Source organism: Enhydra lutris, unplaced genomic scaffold, assembly GCF_002288905.1.
Source record: "Enhydra lutris kenyoni isolate GAN:26980312 unplaced genomic scaffold, ASM228890v2 scaffoldscaffold101, whole genome shotgun sequence".
Lineage (NCBI taxonomy): Eukaryota > Metazoa > Chordata > Mammalia > Carnivora > Mustelidae > Enhydra > Enhydra lutris.
In genome coordinates this window covers 1,472,389-1,487,442 of record NW_019154185.1, presented here as the reverse complement: position 1 = coordinate 1,487,442, position 15,054 = coordinate 1,472,389, and the positions used below count along the sequence as shown (strand labels likewise).

Here is a 15,054-nt window from a genome sequence, read left to right as displayed (position 1 = left end):
AGAAGGCAGAGAGGCAGGCAGAGAGAGAGAGAGGGAGAAGCAGGCTCCCTGCTGAGCAGAGAGCCCGATATGGGGCTCAATCCCAGGACCCTGAGATCATGACCTGAGCTGAAGGCAGAGGCTTAACCCGCTGAGCCACCCAGGTGCCCTGCCCCTGTCACATTCTTAAAAAAAGAAAAAGAAAAAAAAAGAAATATTAAAGCTATTCTTAGCTTGAGGCATATGAAATCAGGCCTTGGGTAGGGTTTGTCCTGCTGACTAATTTATCAATCTCTCTTTAATTCTTGATAATTTTGTTTAGATTTTATTTATTTGTCAGAGAGAGAGAGAGAATGAGAGCACGCAAGCAGGGGGACCAGCAGGCAGAGGGAGAAGCAGGCTCCCCGCAGAGCAGGGAACCCAGTGTGAGACTCAATCCTAGGACCCTGGGATCATGACCTGAGCCAAAGGCAGACACTTAACCGTCTAAGCCACCCAGGCGTCCCAAATTCTTGATAATGTTAACTCTTCTTCTTTTTATTCCCTCTCAATCAGTGTAACTAGAGATTTTTCAATTTTGTGGATCCTTTTTAAGAACCAACTTCATTGGGGCACCTGGGTGGCTCAGTGGTTTAAGCCTCTGCCTTCGGCTCAGGTCATGATCCCGGGGTCCGGGAATCAAGCCCCGCATCGGGCTCTCTGCTCAGCAGGGAGCCTGTTTCCCTTCCTCTCTCTCTGCCTACCTCTCTGCCTGCTTGTGATTTCTCTCTGTCAAATAAACAAATAAAATTCTTAAAAAAAAAAAAAGAACCAACTTCATTAATTTTCTTTATCACTTGTTTTCTATTTTGTTACCATCTGCTTTAGCTTTATTATTTCCCTCTGTGTACTTACTTTGTGTTTATTTTGCTCTTCTTTATCTAGTTTCTTTTCTTAAGATTTTGTTTATTTATTTGACATAGAGAGGGAGAGATCGCAAGCAGGGGGAGGGGCAGAGGGAAAGGGAGAAGCAGACTCCCTGCAGAGCAGGGAGCCTGATGTGGGGCTCCATCCTAGGACCCACAGATTATGACCTGAGCTGAATGAAGGCAGACGCTCAACCATCAGAGCCACCCAGGCACCTCTTTTATCTAGTTTCTTAAGGTGGATTCATGGGCCATTGATTTTAGATGTTTCTTCTTTTCCAATATAATAATAAAAAGCTATAAATATCTTGCAAAGCAATTTCAGCTGTGATCTGCAAATTTTGATGTTGTATTTTCATTTCTTTTTCTTTCTCTCTTTCTTTCTTTCTTTCTTTCAGAAAGAGAGAGGGAACATGAGCAAGGGGAGGGGCAGAGAGAGAGGGAGAGAGAGAATCCCTCAAGCGGGCTCTGAGTGGAGCCCAACTCAGGCTTGATCCCACCACCCAAGATCATGACCTGAGCCAAAACCGAGAATTGGTCCATCAACCGACTGAGCCACCCAGCACCCTGATATGCTGTATTTTCATGAGCAGTCAGTTCAGAATATTTCCTACTTTCTCCTTTGATCTGTAGATTATTCAGAACTATGTTCTTTCAGTCCCAAACATTTGAGGAACATCCAAGATTTATCGTTGTTGATTTCTTGTTTATTTCACATAGATCACAGAATGTACTCAGAATAATTTCAATCCATTTAAATCTGTTGAGACTTGTTTTATGACCCAGTGTGTGATCTATTTTGATGTTTTATACACTTGAAACACTTGGTGTATTCTACCGTTATTGGATATGTTGTCCTACAAATATCGATTAGATCTCAAAGGGGTTGATAATGTTACTCAGATCATCTAAGTCTTCACTGATTTTTTTTCTTAGTTGTTTCCTAGTTTAGAGAGGTGTTAAAATCTCTGACGTTGATTATGAAATTGTCTATTTCTCCCTTTAGTTGTATCAAATTTTGCTTTATTTTGGGACTCTGCTATAAGGTGACTATACATGTATGTTGTTATGTCTTCCTCATAATAACTCTAATACTAACTTATTTATCATTATGAAATAGTTCTCTTTATTTCTGGTAATATTCTTTGTCTTGAAGTCGATTTTATCTGATATATACATATATTTTTTTTGCACCCACTTACTTTCTATTTCTTCATATTTAAAGTACACTTCTTGTAGATAGCATACAGTTTGTGTTTCACTTTTTATCCATCCTGAAAATATCTGCCTTTGAATTACCGTGTATAATTCTTTTAACATTTAATGTATTTTTTTGATCTGGTTGGATTTAGGAGTACCTTTTTATTTTATTTTCTACCTGTCGCTTCTGGTTTTTGTTCCTCTTTTCCTGATGCCTTTTCATTTATTTTAATATTTATTACAATTGAACTTTAATTTTTTACTAACTCCTTAGCTACACTATTTGCATTGTCTTCTTGATGGTTGCTCTAGAGATTATAATATGCATCCTTTTATTTTTGTAGTCTGCTTCAAGGTAACATTGTACCAATTCATGTAAAACACACAAACTTTGACCATACACATCCATTTACACTCTCTGGATTTTATGTTATAGTTGTCATATATATTACATCTAAGATCAGAACCCCCACCAGACAATGTTATCATCATTGTTTTAAGAGTCTTGTGAAATTGAAAGAAAAAATAGTCTCCTATATTTATATTAGATATTTATAATTTTCAATATTCTTCCTTCTTCCCTAAAAGTCAGAGTTCCATCTAGTAATATTTCCCTTCAACTTGAAGAAATTTACTTAGAATTTCTCATAGTATAGGTCTGATGGTGATGAATTTTCTTAATTTTCATTTATCTGAGAATGTCTTTATTTTGCCTTTATTCTCCTTTTTATAATATTTATATTTATTTTAAAGAACACAAGCAGGGGAAGGGGCAGAGGGGGAGGGAGATACAGATTCCCCTCTCAGTATGGAGGCCAACGTGATGTGGGGCTGGATCCCACGACTCTGAGATCATGACCTGAGCCGAAATCAAGAGCAGGATGCTTAACTGACTGAGCCACCCAGGTGCCCCCTCTCTGATTGTTCTCAGTGTTTTCTTTGTTTCTTTGCAGTTTAGCATTATGTGTGTAGGTGTATTTTCTCTGCATTTCTCCTGCTTGAGGTTTGCTGAGATTTCTGAACCTGTAAATTTATGTCTTTTATCAAATTTGGGGAATTTTCCATCTTTATTTCTTTTTTTTTTAAGATTTTATTTATTTATTTGACAGAGATCACAAGTAGTCAGAGAGGCAGGCAGAGAGAGAAAGGGAAGCAGGCTCACCACTGAGCAGAGAGCCTGATGCAGGGCTCGATCCCAGGACCCGGGGATCAAGACCCGAGCCGAAGGCAGAGGCTTTAACCCACTGAGCCACCCAGGCGCCCCTCCATCTTTATTTCTTTAAATATTGCTTCTTCACCATTCTTTCTCTCCTCTCCTTTTGGGACCCCAGTTACATGTATGTAAGATTTTTGGATGTTGCCCCCACAAGTCCCTGGAGCTATGTTCATGTTTTTAATCATTTTACAATTTTTTAAAGATTTTATTTATTTATTTGACAGACAGAGATCACAAGTAGGCAGTAGAAGCAGGCAGAGAGAGAGGAAGAAGCAGGCTCCCTGCTGAGCAGAGAGCCCAATGCGAGGCTTGATCCCAGGACCCTGGGATCATGACCTGAGCTGAAGGCAGAGGCTTTAACCCACTGAGCCACGCAGGTGCCCTTTACTATTTATTTTTCTGAGACTGTAATTTCTAATGATTTCTCTCCAAGTTCACTGACATCTGTTATCTTCATGTTACTCTTGGACCCATCCAAAGCAATTTAAACATTTTTGATACTGTATTTTTTGTTCTAGAATTTCCATTTTTGTCCTTTTTCTGCTTGCTTCTCCACTGGTATTTCTTCTTTTTGTTTTAATTGCAAGCATATTTTCTTTTAAATACCTGAGCATAATTACACCAGCTGCTTAAAAATCCTTGTTTGTTGACTCCAACATTGTAGTCATCTGCAGGTTGATCTCCACTGATTGTCTTTTCACTTCAAAATGAGTCACATTCATTTTTCCTTCACACATGGGGTAAGTTTGAATTATGTCCTGGATATTGTGAATGTTATATTGCGGAAATTCCAGATTCCACTATATTCTTTGGAAGACTGTTGACTTTTGTTATACCAGGCAAATGACTCTGTTGGAACTGAACAGCAGATTCCATCTCTTGGATGGCAGCCTAAATCTCAGTAAAGTTTCTTTATCCTTAGTTGGAGTCTGTCTTGTACATTAATGGTTCGGAGGCCAGGCAGAGTCTATACTCAGAATTATGTCTCCTCCTGGTGGGGTGCCTGGGTAGCTCAGTAGGTTAAATGTCTAACTTCAGCTCAGGTCATGATACCTGGGTCCTGGGATCCAGCCCAGCACGGGCTCCCTGCCGGGTCTGCTTGTCTGCATCTCCCTTTGCCCCCTCACACTGTGCTAGGTTCACCTGGGTACTCTCTCTTAAACAAATAAATCTTAAAAAAAAAAAAAGAGTTTTGGCTCCTCCTGTCTAGCTTCCTCTTTCCCATAATTCCCTGCTCCTCCCCTGACCCCGCAGAGTTTCCAGTGACAGGTTGTGATTACCCTGACCTTTGTTTTATGGTTCTTCATGTCACTGAGACTGCAGGTTTTCTATCAGAATTTTGAGTGTTCTTCACATTAGTTTCACCTTGCCATCAGGTTAAAAGCTGTAAAAATAGATAACTCTCATTGTGATGTTACCTTTTTCCAAATCTCTGCTCTGGTCTGGAATCGGCCTGCTTTTGTTCATTTCCCAGTGCTTTCGAGTTGTGGTTATTCCGTATTGTTGTCGCACACAGGAGGGTCAAGTCCATTCAGAGCTACTCAGTCTTGCCAGAGGCAGACGTTGACTTCCCATTGTATTTTGGTTACATATGGGGGTTTCTGTTATAGACTTTGGGGGAGAAGCAAGTCAACCAACCCCAATCACATTCTTGGTACAAAACTGCTTTCATACTGAAGCTAAATCAGAACTTCTCCGGGCTGCCTGGGGGGCTGAATGGGTTAAGTGTCTGCCTTTGGCTCAGGTCATGATCCCACGGTCCTGGGATTGAGCCCCGCATCAGGCTCCCTGCTCAGCCAGAAGCCCGCTTCTTCTTCTCCCTCTCCCACTCTCCCTGCTTGAGTTCCCTCTCTCACTGTGTCTTTCTCTGTTGGATAAATAACTAAAATCTTAAAGACAATCAGAACCTCTCCGCAGTCCTTCATTGCCTTAGTGGAGTTTATTTGTGCTGGCAGAAGAGTCATATTGCTTTAGGGTTCACAAATAATTTTTTAAAATATTGTAAACTCGTATCTCCCCCATTTCCACAGCTGACTAGGTAATAGTTCCTTGATAGACCACACAGATAATAGGGGAAATGGAGGTCCAAATTACACATGTCTTTGTTCAACTATATCCCAGCTGTGTGACCCTAGGCAAGTCTCTTAACCTCTCTGAGCCACCATTTCCTGATATCATACAACATACATTTCAGAGCTAATACATGAGTGAACACATGTAAAGGTGCCCATATACCCTGTCTTGCCTGGTAGAGTCCAGGTTTACAACTGTGGTCCCAGTTTAGTGGTAAAGCCCCCTTTCACTCTCAAAAATGTTCTAATACTTTTTAAAAAATGTTCTAATACTTATAAAATACTATTACCAATCAAATCAGTGAATTTTCCTACTATCGAACCTCTAGCGGAATTCCTAAGGCCTTACTGCTTTACTTCCCTGTCTTTTCAACAAAAGCATTGCCCAATAAAATACGGGGCAATGCCTAATGTATCGGTAATGCCTATTGTATCGGTTTTTTGTTTCATTTTTTTCCCTCTCAGAACTGTATGGGTGAAGGGGGTCTACTTTCAAAGACTGGCCTTTATTTCCGAGAATTAGGGCAAATCCCCTGATTTGTCATTCCCCTTTCCACCTCTATACATACCCAGATGCAAGTAGACCAGGGAGAAGTTTGGGAAGAAAAATGGGTGTGTGTGTGTGTGTGTGTGTGTGTGTGTGTCTGTGTGTGTGTGTGTCTGTGTGTGTGTGTGTGTGTCTGTGTGTCTATGTGCACCATGGTCACGCCTGGCTCTGTGATCTGAGTGTGTGTGTGGCTGTGTGTGTGTGTGTATGTGTGTGTATGTGTATGTGTGTACATAAAAGGTGTTGCATACAGGGTACCTGGGTGGCTCAGTTGTGAAGCATCTGCCTTCAGCTCAGGTCACGATGTCAGAGTCCTGGGATCGAGCCCCGAATTGGGCCCCCTGCTCAGCCGGGAGCCTGCTTCTCCCTCTCCCACTCCCCCTGCTTGTGTCCTCCCTCTCTTTCTGTCTCCCTCTCTGTCAAAAAAATAAATAAAATCTTTCAGAAAAAAGGTGTTGCATAGCTTGTGCAACTAGCTCCCACCCTTCAGCCCTACAGCGTGATGCTCTGGGGGTTGAAGCTGGGGTTGGGGTGGGAGGAGGGGGTGGTTCGGGCTCATGGGTGATGATTCCAGTTTCCACTTCCCGCCTTGTCTTGGCAGATTTACCTGGGTGAGGTGCCTCTGGGAAGGATTTTGGCTTCCATATATTTGCCTAAATCACTGAGGGAGAGAATTCCTGTTAGCAACTTACAGACCATCTTGTTTAATTTTTTTGGCCAAACTTCACTCTTTAAGGTAAGTTCTTGCCTCTGGAAACTGTCATGAGCTGACATATGGTGACTCATTGTAATTATGAGCTCTTGCTATTTTCATGATGTTCTGTTTATTTTAGAATATGCTCTCTGATTTATTCTGCAAGTCTCCTGGCACAACCCCGGCCCTCAACATGAATCAATGTCTTCTTTAATGATGTTCCCAGTTTTTTAAATTTCACAGCTTCTCGGCTCTGCAAGGGACCTTACAGATCCTGTTGTGACCAGACAGAGACCTCAGGATGGTTTTAAAACCAGAAAAGGACAGCAAGTCCTCCTGATGAGTGTTGTTCCAACTTGTTCATGCTTTCTTCCCGAATCTTCCTTGGTTCCTCTGAACCTCCACGCCCATTGTTTTGGGCCAACTCATTTGAAGCTGAGCGGTGGCCAGTAGGACACTTGCCCTAGAGCATGTGTCACTCCTTCCCACCGCTTTCACAGAACCTTCTCTGAGGGCTCCAGTCCTTACCCATTTTAAAAACCAAGAGAGAGTATGATGTGGTGGTTATGGGCATGGATCTGGGACTGGCTGAATTTAAAGACTATGGCTGTGCCATAGTCTAGCTGTGGGACCTTGGGTGGGTTACCCAACCTCCACAGGCCTTACGTAGAATAGGATAATAACAGTGCCTCACTGGGCTATTAAGGATTAAAGGAGTTAATACACAGAAAGTGCTTAGGACATTGCCTAGCATGTCATTATCAACAGGTAACTGTTTGCGTCACTATTATTATTTGCCTCTTTGGGGGCTGTGCCTAATAAAAGGTTCATTCATTCAGCCCACTCTGTCCCATGTAGCTGTTGGGAAGACAGCAGCCAGAGATCGCATGAAACGGTTGATGATCACTATTAATTGTTCATGTTCACACTTTATTATCTCATTTACTTAGGAGGAACCTTGACTCAAAGAGTGCTGTGGTCTGAATGTTTGTGTCCCCCAGAATTCATGCATTGACATCCTAACCCCCAAGATGATGGTATTAGGAGATGGAGCCTTTGGGAGGGGATGAGTTCATAAGGGTGGAGTCGTCATAATGGGATGAGTCCCCTTATTCAAGAGGTCCCAGAGAGCTTGCTTGACCCTTCCTCCATGTGAGGATGCAGCAGGAAGCTGCCCTCTCTGAAATGGAAAGCAAGCCTTCACCAGAACCTGACCATGTAGGCACCCTGATCTTGGACTTCCAACTTCCAGAGCTGGGACAAAGATGTTTCTGTTATTTAGAAGCTGCTCAATCTGATATTTTGTTCTAACAGCTTGAACGGACCTAGACGAAGAGGCTAAGTTATTTTGCTCAAGGCCCCACAGCTAGGAAGTGGCATAACTGGTAATCAAACCCGGGCTGTCTGACTCCAAAGTTCAAGTTTTCAAGAGATCCATACGTTAACACCCATGTGTATTTGCATTTTTTTAGAGAGGCTATCCAAAGGAATGAATTCATAATGGTCAAATATACAGAGACTTATTGCAGGGAGATTGCACCAGGCCAACTTAAATATACCGCACACCAACTCAAATATAACACATTGTCTCCAGTTATATCTGTAGGATGTCCTGTTCTCCTGGAATTCTCTAGCGGCTCCCCTTTCTATGTATATTCTATTTATTCCTGTGGGTTCAGCTCAAATCCCACCCAGAAAGTCTGCCTGGAGTTCATGAGCCCCTCTTTCCTCCACACCCACCGCTTGCATTCTTGTCTTCTGTATCCAACTAGTCCCTAATCCAGTTTCCCTAAGTAGACTGGCAGATGTCGTAGGTCAGACATGTTTTATTTTCATGGCCCTGGCACAGGGCTAGGTATCCAACATGTTTTCAGTAGATATATATTAAGCCTTGTTTTTAATTGGAAAAAATTGGTTAGACTAGGGACAAGACAGTGAACAAAAACTTTAATAAAAAGGAAGAATGTGGTTCATAGCACTCTGATCCTTTTGGTAAACTTGAAATTTCTCTGTCTCATTTGATATACCATTATTTTTGTCTTAATTTCTCTCCTTGAGAGAGCTGTGCTTGTCGCATAGAAGAGAAGATAAACTTATTTTGCATAGATTTCACACCTAATAAGTAATTTTTATTCACTAACATCTTCCACGGAAGGGGATTAAAGATCTTTGACAAAATTAGCCTACGGACGTCATAGTGCCAGATAATGGATTAGAAGTAGCCTGCCGTCACATTCAGAACCGGAAGGGCCCTTGTAACTCTTAGTGGCCCGTCTCATTTTACCGATGACCATGTTGAGACTCAGAGAGGGGAGCGCCTGCTAGAGGTGACACAAGGTATTCAGTCGGTCACACAGTTATTACTCAACCAGCAAATAGTGATCGAGATCCTACTAGGGGTCTTGTGTCGTGCTGGGTGCTGGAGATACAACAGCGAGCTACAGAGACATGGTGTGGGTCCTCATGGAACTTTTGGTGTGAGGGGGGAGAACAGATACCGACAGATTCTAACCTTGAAGGGGATGACCTTGAACCTGGGTCTGGTGCCACTGATCACTGGGGAGGGAGTGCTTATAAGAGATGCCTCCCTTTAACTACCTTTTCCCCAAGTCCCAAGTTAGCCTTGCTTTCACATTGCTTCCTCTGATCTTTTCATCAAAATCTTAACAGCCACTGCAACATTTTACTTTAATGCTTGATAAGGGGAAGCCGGCTGGTTCCGTCAGTGGAGCGGGCGACCTTGGATCTTGGGGTTGTGAGTTCCAGCCCCACATTGGGTGTAGAGATGATGTAAAAATAAAATATTGAAAAAAATTTGTTGAGAAGACAGCGCTCTTGGAAAACACATACCTCCTCCACCATGAGAGGAGGGTCTCTAGAAGGACAAAATGTTAGGCAAGTACAATATGACACAGGGGCTCTGGGAGCATAGTGGAAAGATTGGGGAGATCAGGAAAGACTTAGAGAGGTGTGGGCCGGAACCCAAGGTTGAGTAGAAGGTAGGAGATAAAAGGGGCAGGGAGAAGTGTGGAGGAGGGCTTCCGGTAGAGGGAACAACTTCTCTAAAAGGTTCAGAAGTGGAACAGGTAAAACTTGAGTCTTGAGCCAAAGTGTGGAAGAGGGAGAAATGATGTAGCACCTTTTCCTGCATGGCTGCCATTTTGTATGGAAGAGAAATAAAACCAGAGGACAGGTTAATTAAGTCCTGGGTTGTGGTGTGTTTCCCCTCTTTTGGCATTTCCACTCCAGAAAACTGTATCTCTCCTAAGTTGAGAAGATTGTTTGATGTCCACTGGTCCACTTTTCTTCCTGTTATCAGTGTACCAGAGGGGAAGAGATTTTAAGGAACAAGAGGGCTTGGGCTAGCGCTTGGTCTTTGGATGGTCATCCGGGGCCCTGGGCACCATATTGTGCTGTAGATTCACCTCGGCCTCAGGCCACCGCACAAGAATTTCTCTGGGAAAAGAGCATGGGACCACCAGGCTGGCTTTAGAGGAACAGAGCTGGTCAGGAAAGGGAGGAGTAGCTTCCTAGCGAAACCCCAGGCTGTGTTCACAGTTACCCAGTTCTCAGGGGCTTCAGGGCTCAGAAATAGGAGCGCCGGGCATCTTCTGAAAATGGCCCAGCAGGCTCTGCAAGGAACATCATCTGGGCTCACCTCATCTAGGCTTTCTTGGCAAGTCCTCAGAGGACTTTCTCCCCAGCCCTCCTGTCCTGTGCCTGCCTCACCTCTTGTCTCTTCACATGTGCCCCAGAAGAGGCAATCTCCCAGCTGCCTCGCCCCCTGGGGCCTTGGCCTGTGGCCCTTTGGCCCTGAGAATTAGCAAGTTGCCACATCCTAACAGCTACATTCTATGGGATCTCCTTTGAACCAATATTTATGAAGCATCCTTGCGCCATCGTGCCCTAGCTGTGGGATCTTTGCCCAAGCCTTTGAGCCTCCCCAACCTTCTGTTTATCCAGAAAATGTGTATATTGTTTCAGTGAGGACTGAAGAGAGTGTATGTAGAAAGCACCTAACGATGTAACCGGCTCGCTCTGGGCACAAGATGAAATGCTTGCTCTATGTCCGGCCATGAGGGGGGACACGAGGTCACGCGACATCTCTGCTCTGACCTCAGATCTCACAGCCCTCTAGGGAGGAGATGATGGCCCTCAGAAACTTATTTCAACCTGGATGTTTATCCTCCTGCTTCCAACTTCAGGGGGGAGGAACAAAAGGGTGGCTTATATCTAACCCATGACAAATTTATGTTTCTTGGGGGAGGGGCCCCTCTAAAAGTAAGTACAGGTGGTTAGGAGTTAGAGCTAAGATACGTTGTGAAATGTCAGGGTTGGGAGTTATGGAAGTAGGGAATGGTTTCACCTTGAGGCTAGTGAGGTACTGAGTAGCAAGTATCAACAAAGTAGCAGCAAAGCCGATGCTTGCCAGCAAGACAAGAAGACAGGAGATGAGCTAAATGACATCTAAAACTTTTTCTCACGGGCCGCCTAGCCAGCTCTGTCAGTAAAGCATGCAATTCTTGATATCGGGGTCACGAATTCGAGCCTCAAGTGGGGTATAGAGTTTACTTAAAAAAGAAGTAAAATAATAAAAATAAATACAAATAAAAATTTTTCTTCAGCTTGTGATTTTATTTTCTGTATTTCTGTACCTCCTACCATGCATTAGTAACTCTGAATTAATTGTTGACGTGCCAGAAATTGGGGATTTATAAGCTGAACTCTTCGTTATGTCTCACCCACAGACCGGAAGCGTCACTAAAGCACTAAGCACCTTCGTGGTGAGTGCTAGCGTTTCAGACACATCCCTTGAAAACTTGGCTGAGCCGGTGGTTATCACTCTGCAGCATGTTGAAGGAAACCAGGTAGTGTACCCTTTTTCATCTCAGGATAGGAAGGACTTTGAAACCCTCCTTGGGCTTTCTGTTAAAAATAATGGAGTAGTGGGGCACTTGGTGGCTCAGTGGGTTAAGTCTCTGCCTTCAGCTCAGGTCATGATCCCAGGGTCCTGGGATCAAGTCCCACATCCAGCTCCTGGCTCAACAGGGAGCCTGCTTCTCCCTCTCTCTCTGCCTGCCGCTCCTCTTGCTTGTGTGTGCTCTCTCTCGCTCTGTGTGTGTCCAGTAAATAAAATCTTTAAAAACTGGGCTATTTAACAGATGTGGTTCTAAGACTTAAAGAAGATCATCCCATTTTAGGCAGTAGAGGTGTGTTGTAGTTGAGGCCTTCTAGACATAATGCCATGGCTTAAAAGGATAAGTAATGGTGGGCTTCTAGCACAGTGACAGATTGCAGAGGACTGACTAGGGCAGGTGGATGTTTTGGTGGTCCCATTACACTAAATGATATTGAATTCCATTTGTTTTTGAGTGAGGCAAACAATTTAAAATAATTGAACATTTTGATCCTTTTGAATTACCACTAAGAGCATTAAAATATGTATTAATTATCACCAATGAATTAAAACCATAGTCATATGGCATAACATACGGAATATATTACTAAATGATCAAATTTAGCTGTAGTATAAGAATGAACTACTATTCCATTCTTTGATGTTAATGTATGTCCAGTGTGAAGCCTTAATAGCTTCCTTCATTCCCAATCGAAACGACCATATGGTACAGCATATTTTTCACAGGTCTTAATTCTAGGAGGGAAGGAGGAAGGGTGGGAAAAGGATGTAAGAAACACCAGATACCAAAGAAACATGTTAGATGGATAAGATCTCTCAATTCCAACACAGGCCCCAGCTCTCCAAGCATCCTCCAGCAAACAAATTCCAAAGTTCTGCAAGGAACACCTACCCCACATTGGACCTGCCCTGACTTTTCATAGCCTCCTCCTGGGCCTTCCACCAGGAGGGTGTGGCAAATTCCTCTGTTACCAGATATTTGTGTGTATGTGTGTACACACTGAATTTTATTGTAACAAAGCAACTTGTACACTTTTAATATTTAAAACCAAGCATCATCTTGGGGCCCCTGGGTGGCTCAGTCTGTTAAGCATCTGACTTTAGCACAGGTCATGATCCTGGAATCCTGAGACTGAGCCCCATGTTGGGCTCCTCGCTCAGTGGGGAGTCATCTTGGCCCTCTCCCTATGCACCTCCCCCTGTCCGTGCTCTCTCTCAAATAAATAAATACAATCTTAAAAAAACAAAACAAAACCCTGAGCATCATCTTTCCTTTGCAGTGAAACAAACAAACAGATGGAAGAATAAACAAGAACAAAGATATAACAGAGAATGTCAATTCCAAGTAATATCCTACAGGTACTGCTAATTCTCCCATTCAGTGGCAGGGCACAAGTCACCATTAGGAGAGAATTTTATTTTAAAATTGCCATCTTGGGGGCACCTGGGTGGCTCAGTGTGTTACGCCTCTGCCTTTGGCTCAGGTCATGATCTCAGGGTCCTGGGATTGAGCCCCGCATCGGGCTCTCTGCTCAGCGGGGAGCCTGCTTCCCCCCTCTCTCTCTGCCTGCCTCTCTGCCTACTTGTGATCTCTGTCTGTCAAATAAACAAAATCTTTAAAAAAAATAAAATTGCCATCTTAAACTGCAAGGATGTCCATTAAACATCACAACCGAAGATATCAGAGGAGAAGCCATGTGGTCAGAATGCCCACTTAACTCACCCAAACATCTCAAACCCAACCTTTGGTGACCTTCTATAACCCCATTTTAAAATTTCATTTTTTTAAAGGTTTTAATTATTTTAGAGAGAGAGTGTTGGAGAGAGAGAGAGAGAGTATGAGCATAGCAGAGGGAGGGGCAGAGGGAGAAGCAGAGTCCCCGCTGAACAGGGAGCCTGATGCGGGACTTGATCCCAGGATCCTGGCAGCAAGACCTGAGCCAAAGGCAGATGCTCAACCAACTGAGCTACCCAGGTGCCCCTGTACCTCATTTTTAAATTTTTTTCTTCTTTTTTTTTTAACCAAGAGAAAGTAGACAGATGCATGTTGCTCAATACTGTCCATACTCCATACTCAAGTAGAGAAGCTGTAATCTCTGAGCCCAATATCCAGAGAAAGGAGGAAAACTGGAACTCGAGGCACTCCCACACGTGGGTCCCACATCCTTCAGTTTCCAGCAGAGCTAGGGGAGCAGAAAGGTTTCCTTTTTTTCCCACAGAGCATGGTGGTATTCATTCCAGAATATTTGTGTTGAGACAGGAAGGGATAAAAATGAATTTGGAACAGAAAGGATAAAGATTCTTTCCCCACTGTATTCTGCTTGAGGCATTTCCCTCCAAAATAAGTTGAGAACCATGGTATAGATGGAGAGAAGAGATACTTGAAAAAACAGGACAAATGGGCACAAGATGGGGGTGTGTGGGCTGCAACTTGCTGCCAAGGACTGGAGAAAATTTTAAAAAGGTTGGGATCCGTGATTGTTCCATGACTCAGTTTCTCCTTCCTCCTCCTATCCTACCTCCCCTCATCCTCCTCTTCATCTTCTTCACCTTCATCCTCCTCCCCTTCATCAATATCTTCCAATCCTCCTTCTTCATCATCACCTACTTCTTCTTCCCCTCCTTCATCATCCATATCGAGAACAAAGTAGTGCAGTCATGGATTTGGCCAAGTATTATCTTCAATGACCTCTGCTGGTTCATCTGCAACGGCATCGGAATCATCAGGAAACCAGGGGAAGAAGCTCTCTGGCTCATCATGCAGTCTCTTCCTGCTGACTCCATTCTGTTTTGGACCTGTACGTTTCATCAAATCCTTTCTGGATTTCCATTTGATTTCAGTGGACTTGGAAGATGAAATCACCACTCTCAGTCAGATGAAATTCTTTGGAGAGAACTTTATTTTTGAAGGAAGGGTTTTCATCAAAGTAAAAATCTGTTCTGAAACCTACCTGATTTCATATCTTCGAATTCTGTCACCTCGGCTCAGGATCTCTTCATCCCCCTCCCCGAGCAGTGCAGACACCTGTGGATGGTTGACTCTTGGCCATCAGTTCCGACCTTTTCTGAAAAATGTGGTTGGTGGAGTTTGTTATATTTCTGTTCTAGTTTCAAGATCTCCATGCTGGGGTGTTCATAAGTCTGTCTATTTCATTTTGTACTTCATCAGTATGTGCAGTTGCTTCCTGCTGCTCTTTTTCTCCCTTTAGCAAGTGCTCAGAGGTCAACAGCTCCTCAGGAGGCGGACTCTCTTTCTTCATCTGAGGCAGGAGTGAAGACTGCCATTTTGGGGCCATGCCGTGAGGAAGATCCATGGAACAAAGGCAGACGCACATCTGGAAGATGTTCTGATTACTCTTACATTATGAAATATTGTATTTGTTTATTTGTTTGCTTATGTATTAATTTATTTTAAAGATTTTATTTATTTGAGGGAGAGAGAGAGCACACATAAGCACGGGGAGGGGCAGACGAAGAGGGAGAGAAGTAGACTCTCAGCTGAGCACAGAGCCTGACATGGGGC

The 15,054-nt window shown here is 43.4% G+C and overlaps 1 protein-coding gene and 1 pseudogene across 1 annotated transcript in view; one reads left to right on the top strand and one right to left on the bottom strand.

Annotated features, from left to right (window-relative positions):
• Positions 1 to 15,054, top strand: part of LOC111139345 (adhesion G protein-coupled receptor G4) — an 84,939-nt gene that overhangs the window by 47,711 nt on the left and 22,174 nt on the right. The window contains 2 exon segments of the mRNA XM_022491611.1: positions 6,521 to 6,655; positions 11,362 to 11,481. Of these exon segments, the coding sequence (XP_022347319.1) occupies positions 6,521 to 6,655; positions 11,362 to 11,481 (255 nt within the window).
• LOC111139336 lies at positions 14,047 to 14,827 on the bottom strand (annotated as a pseudogene).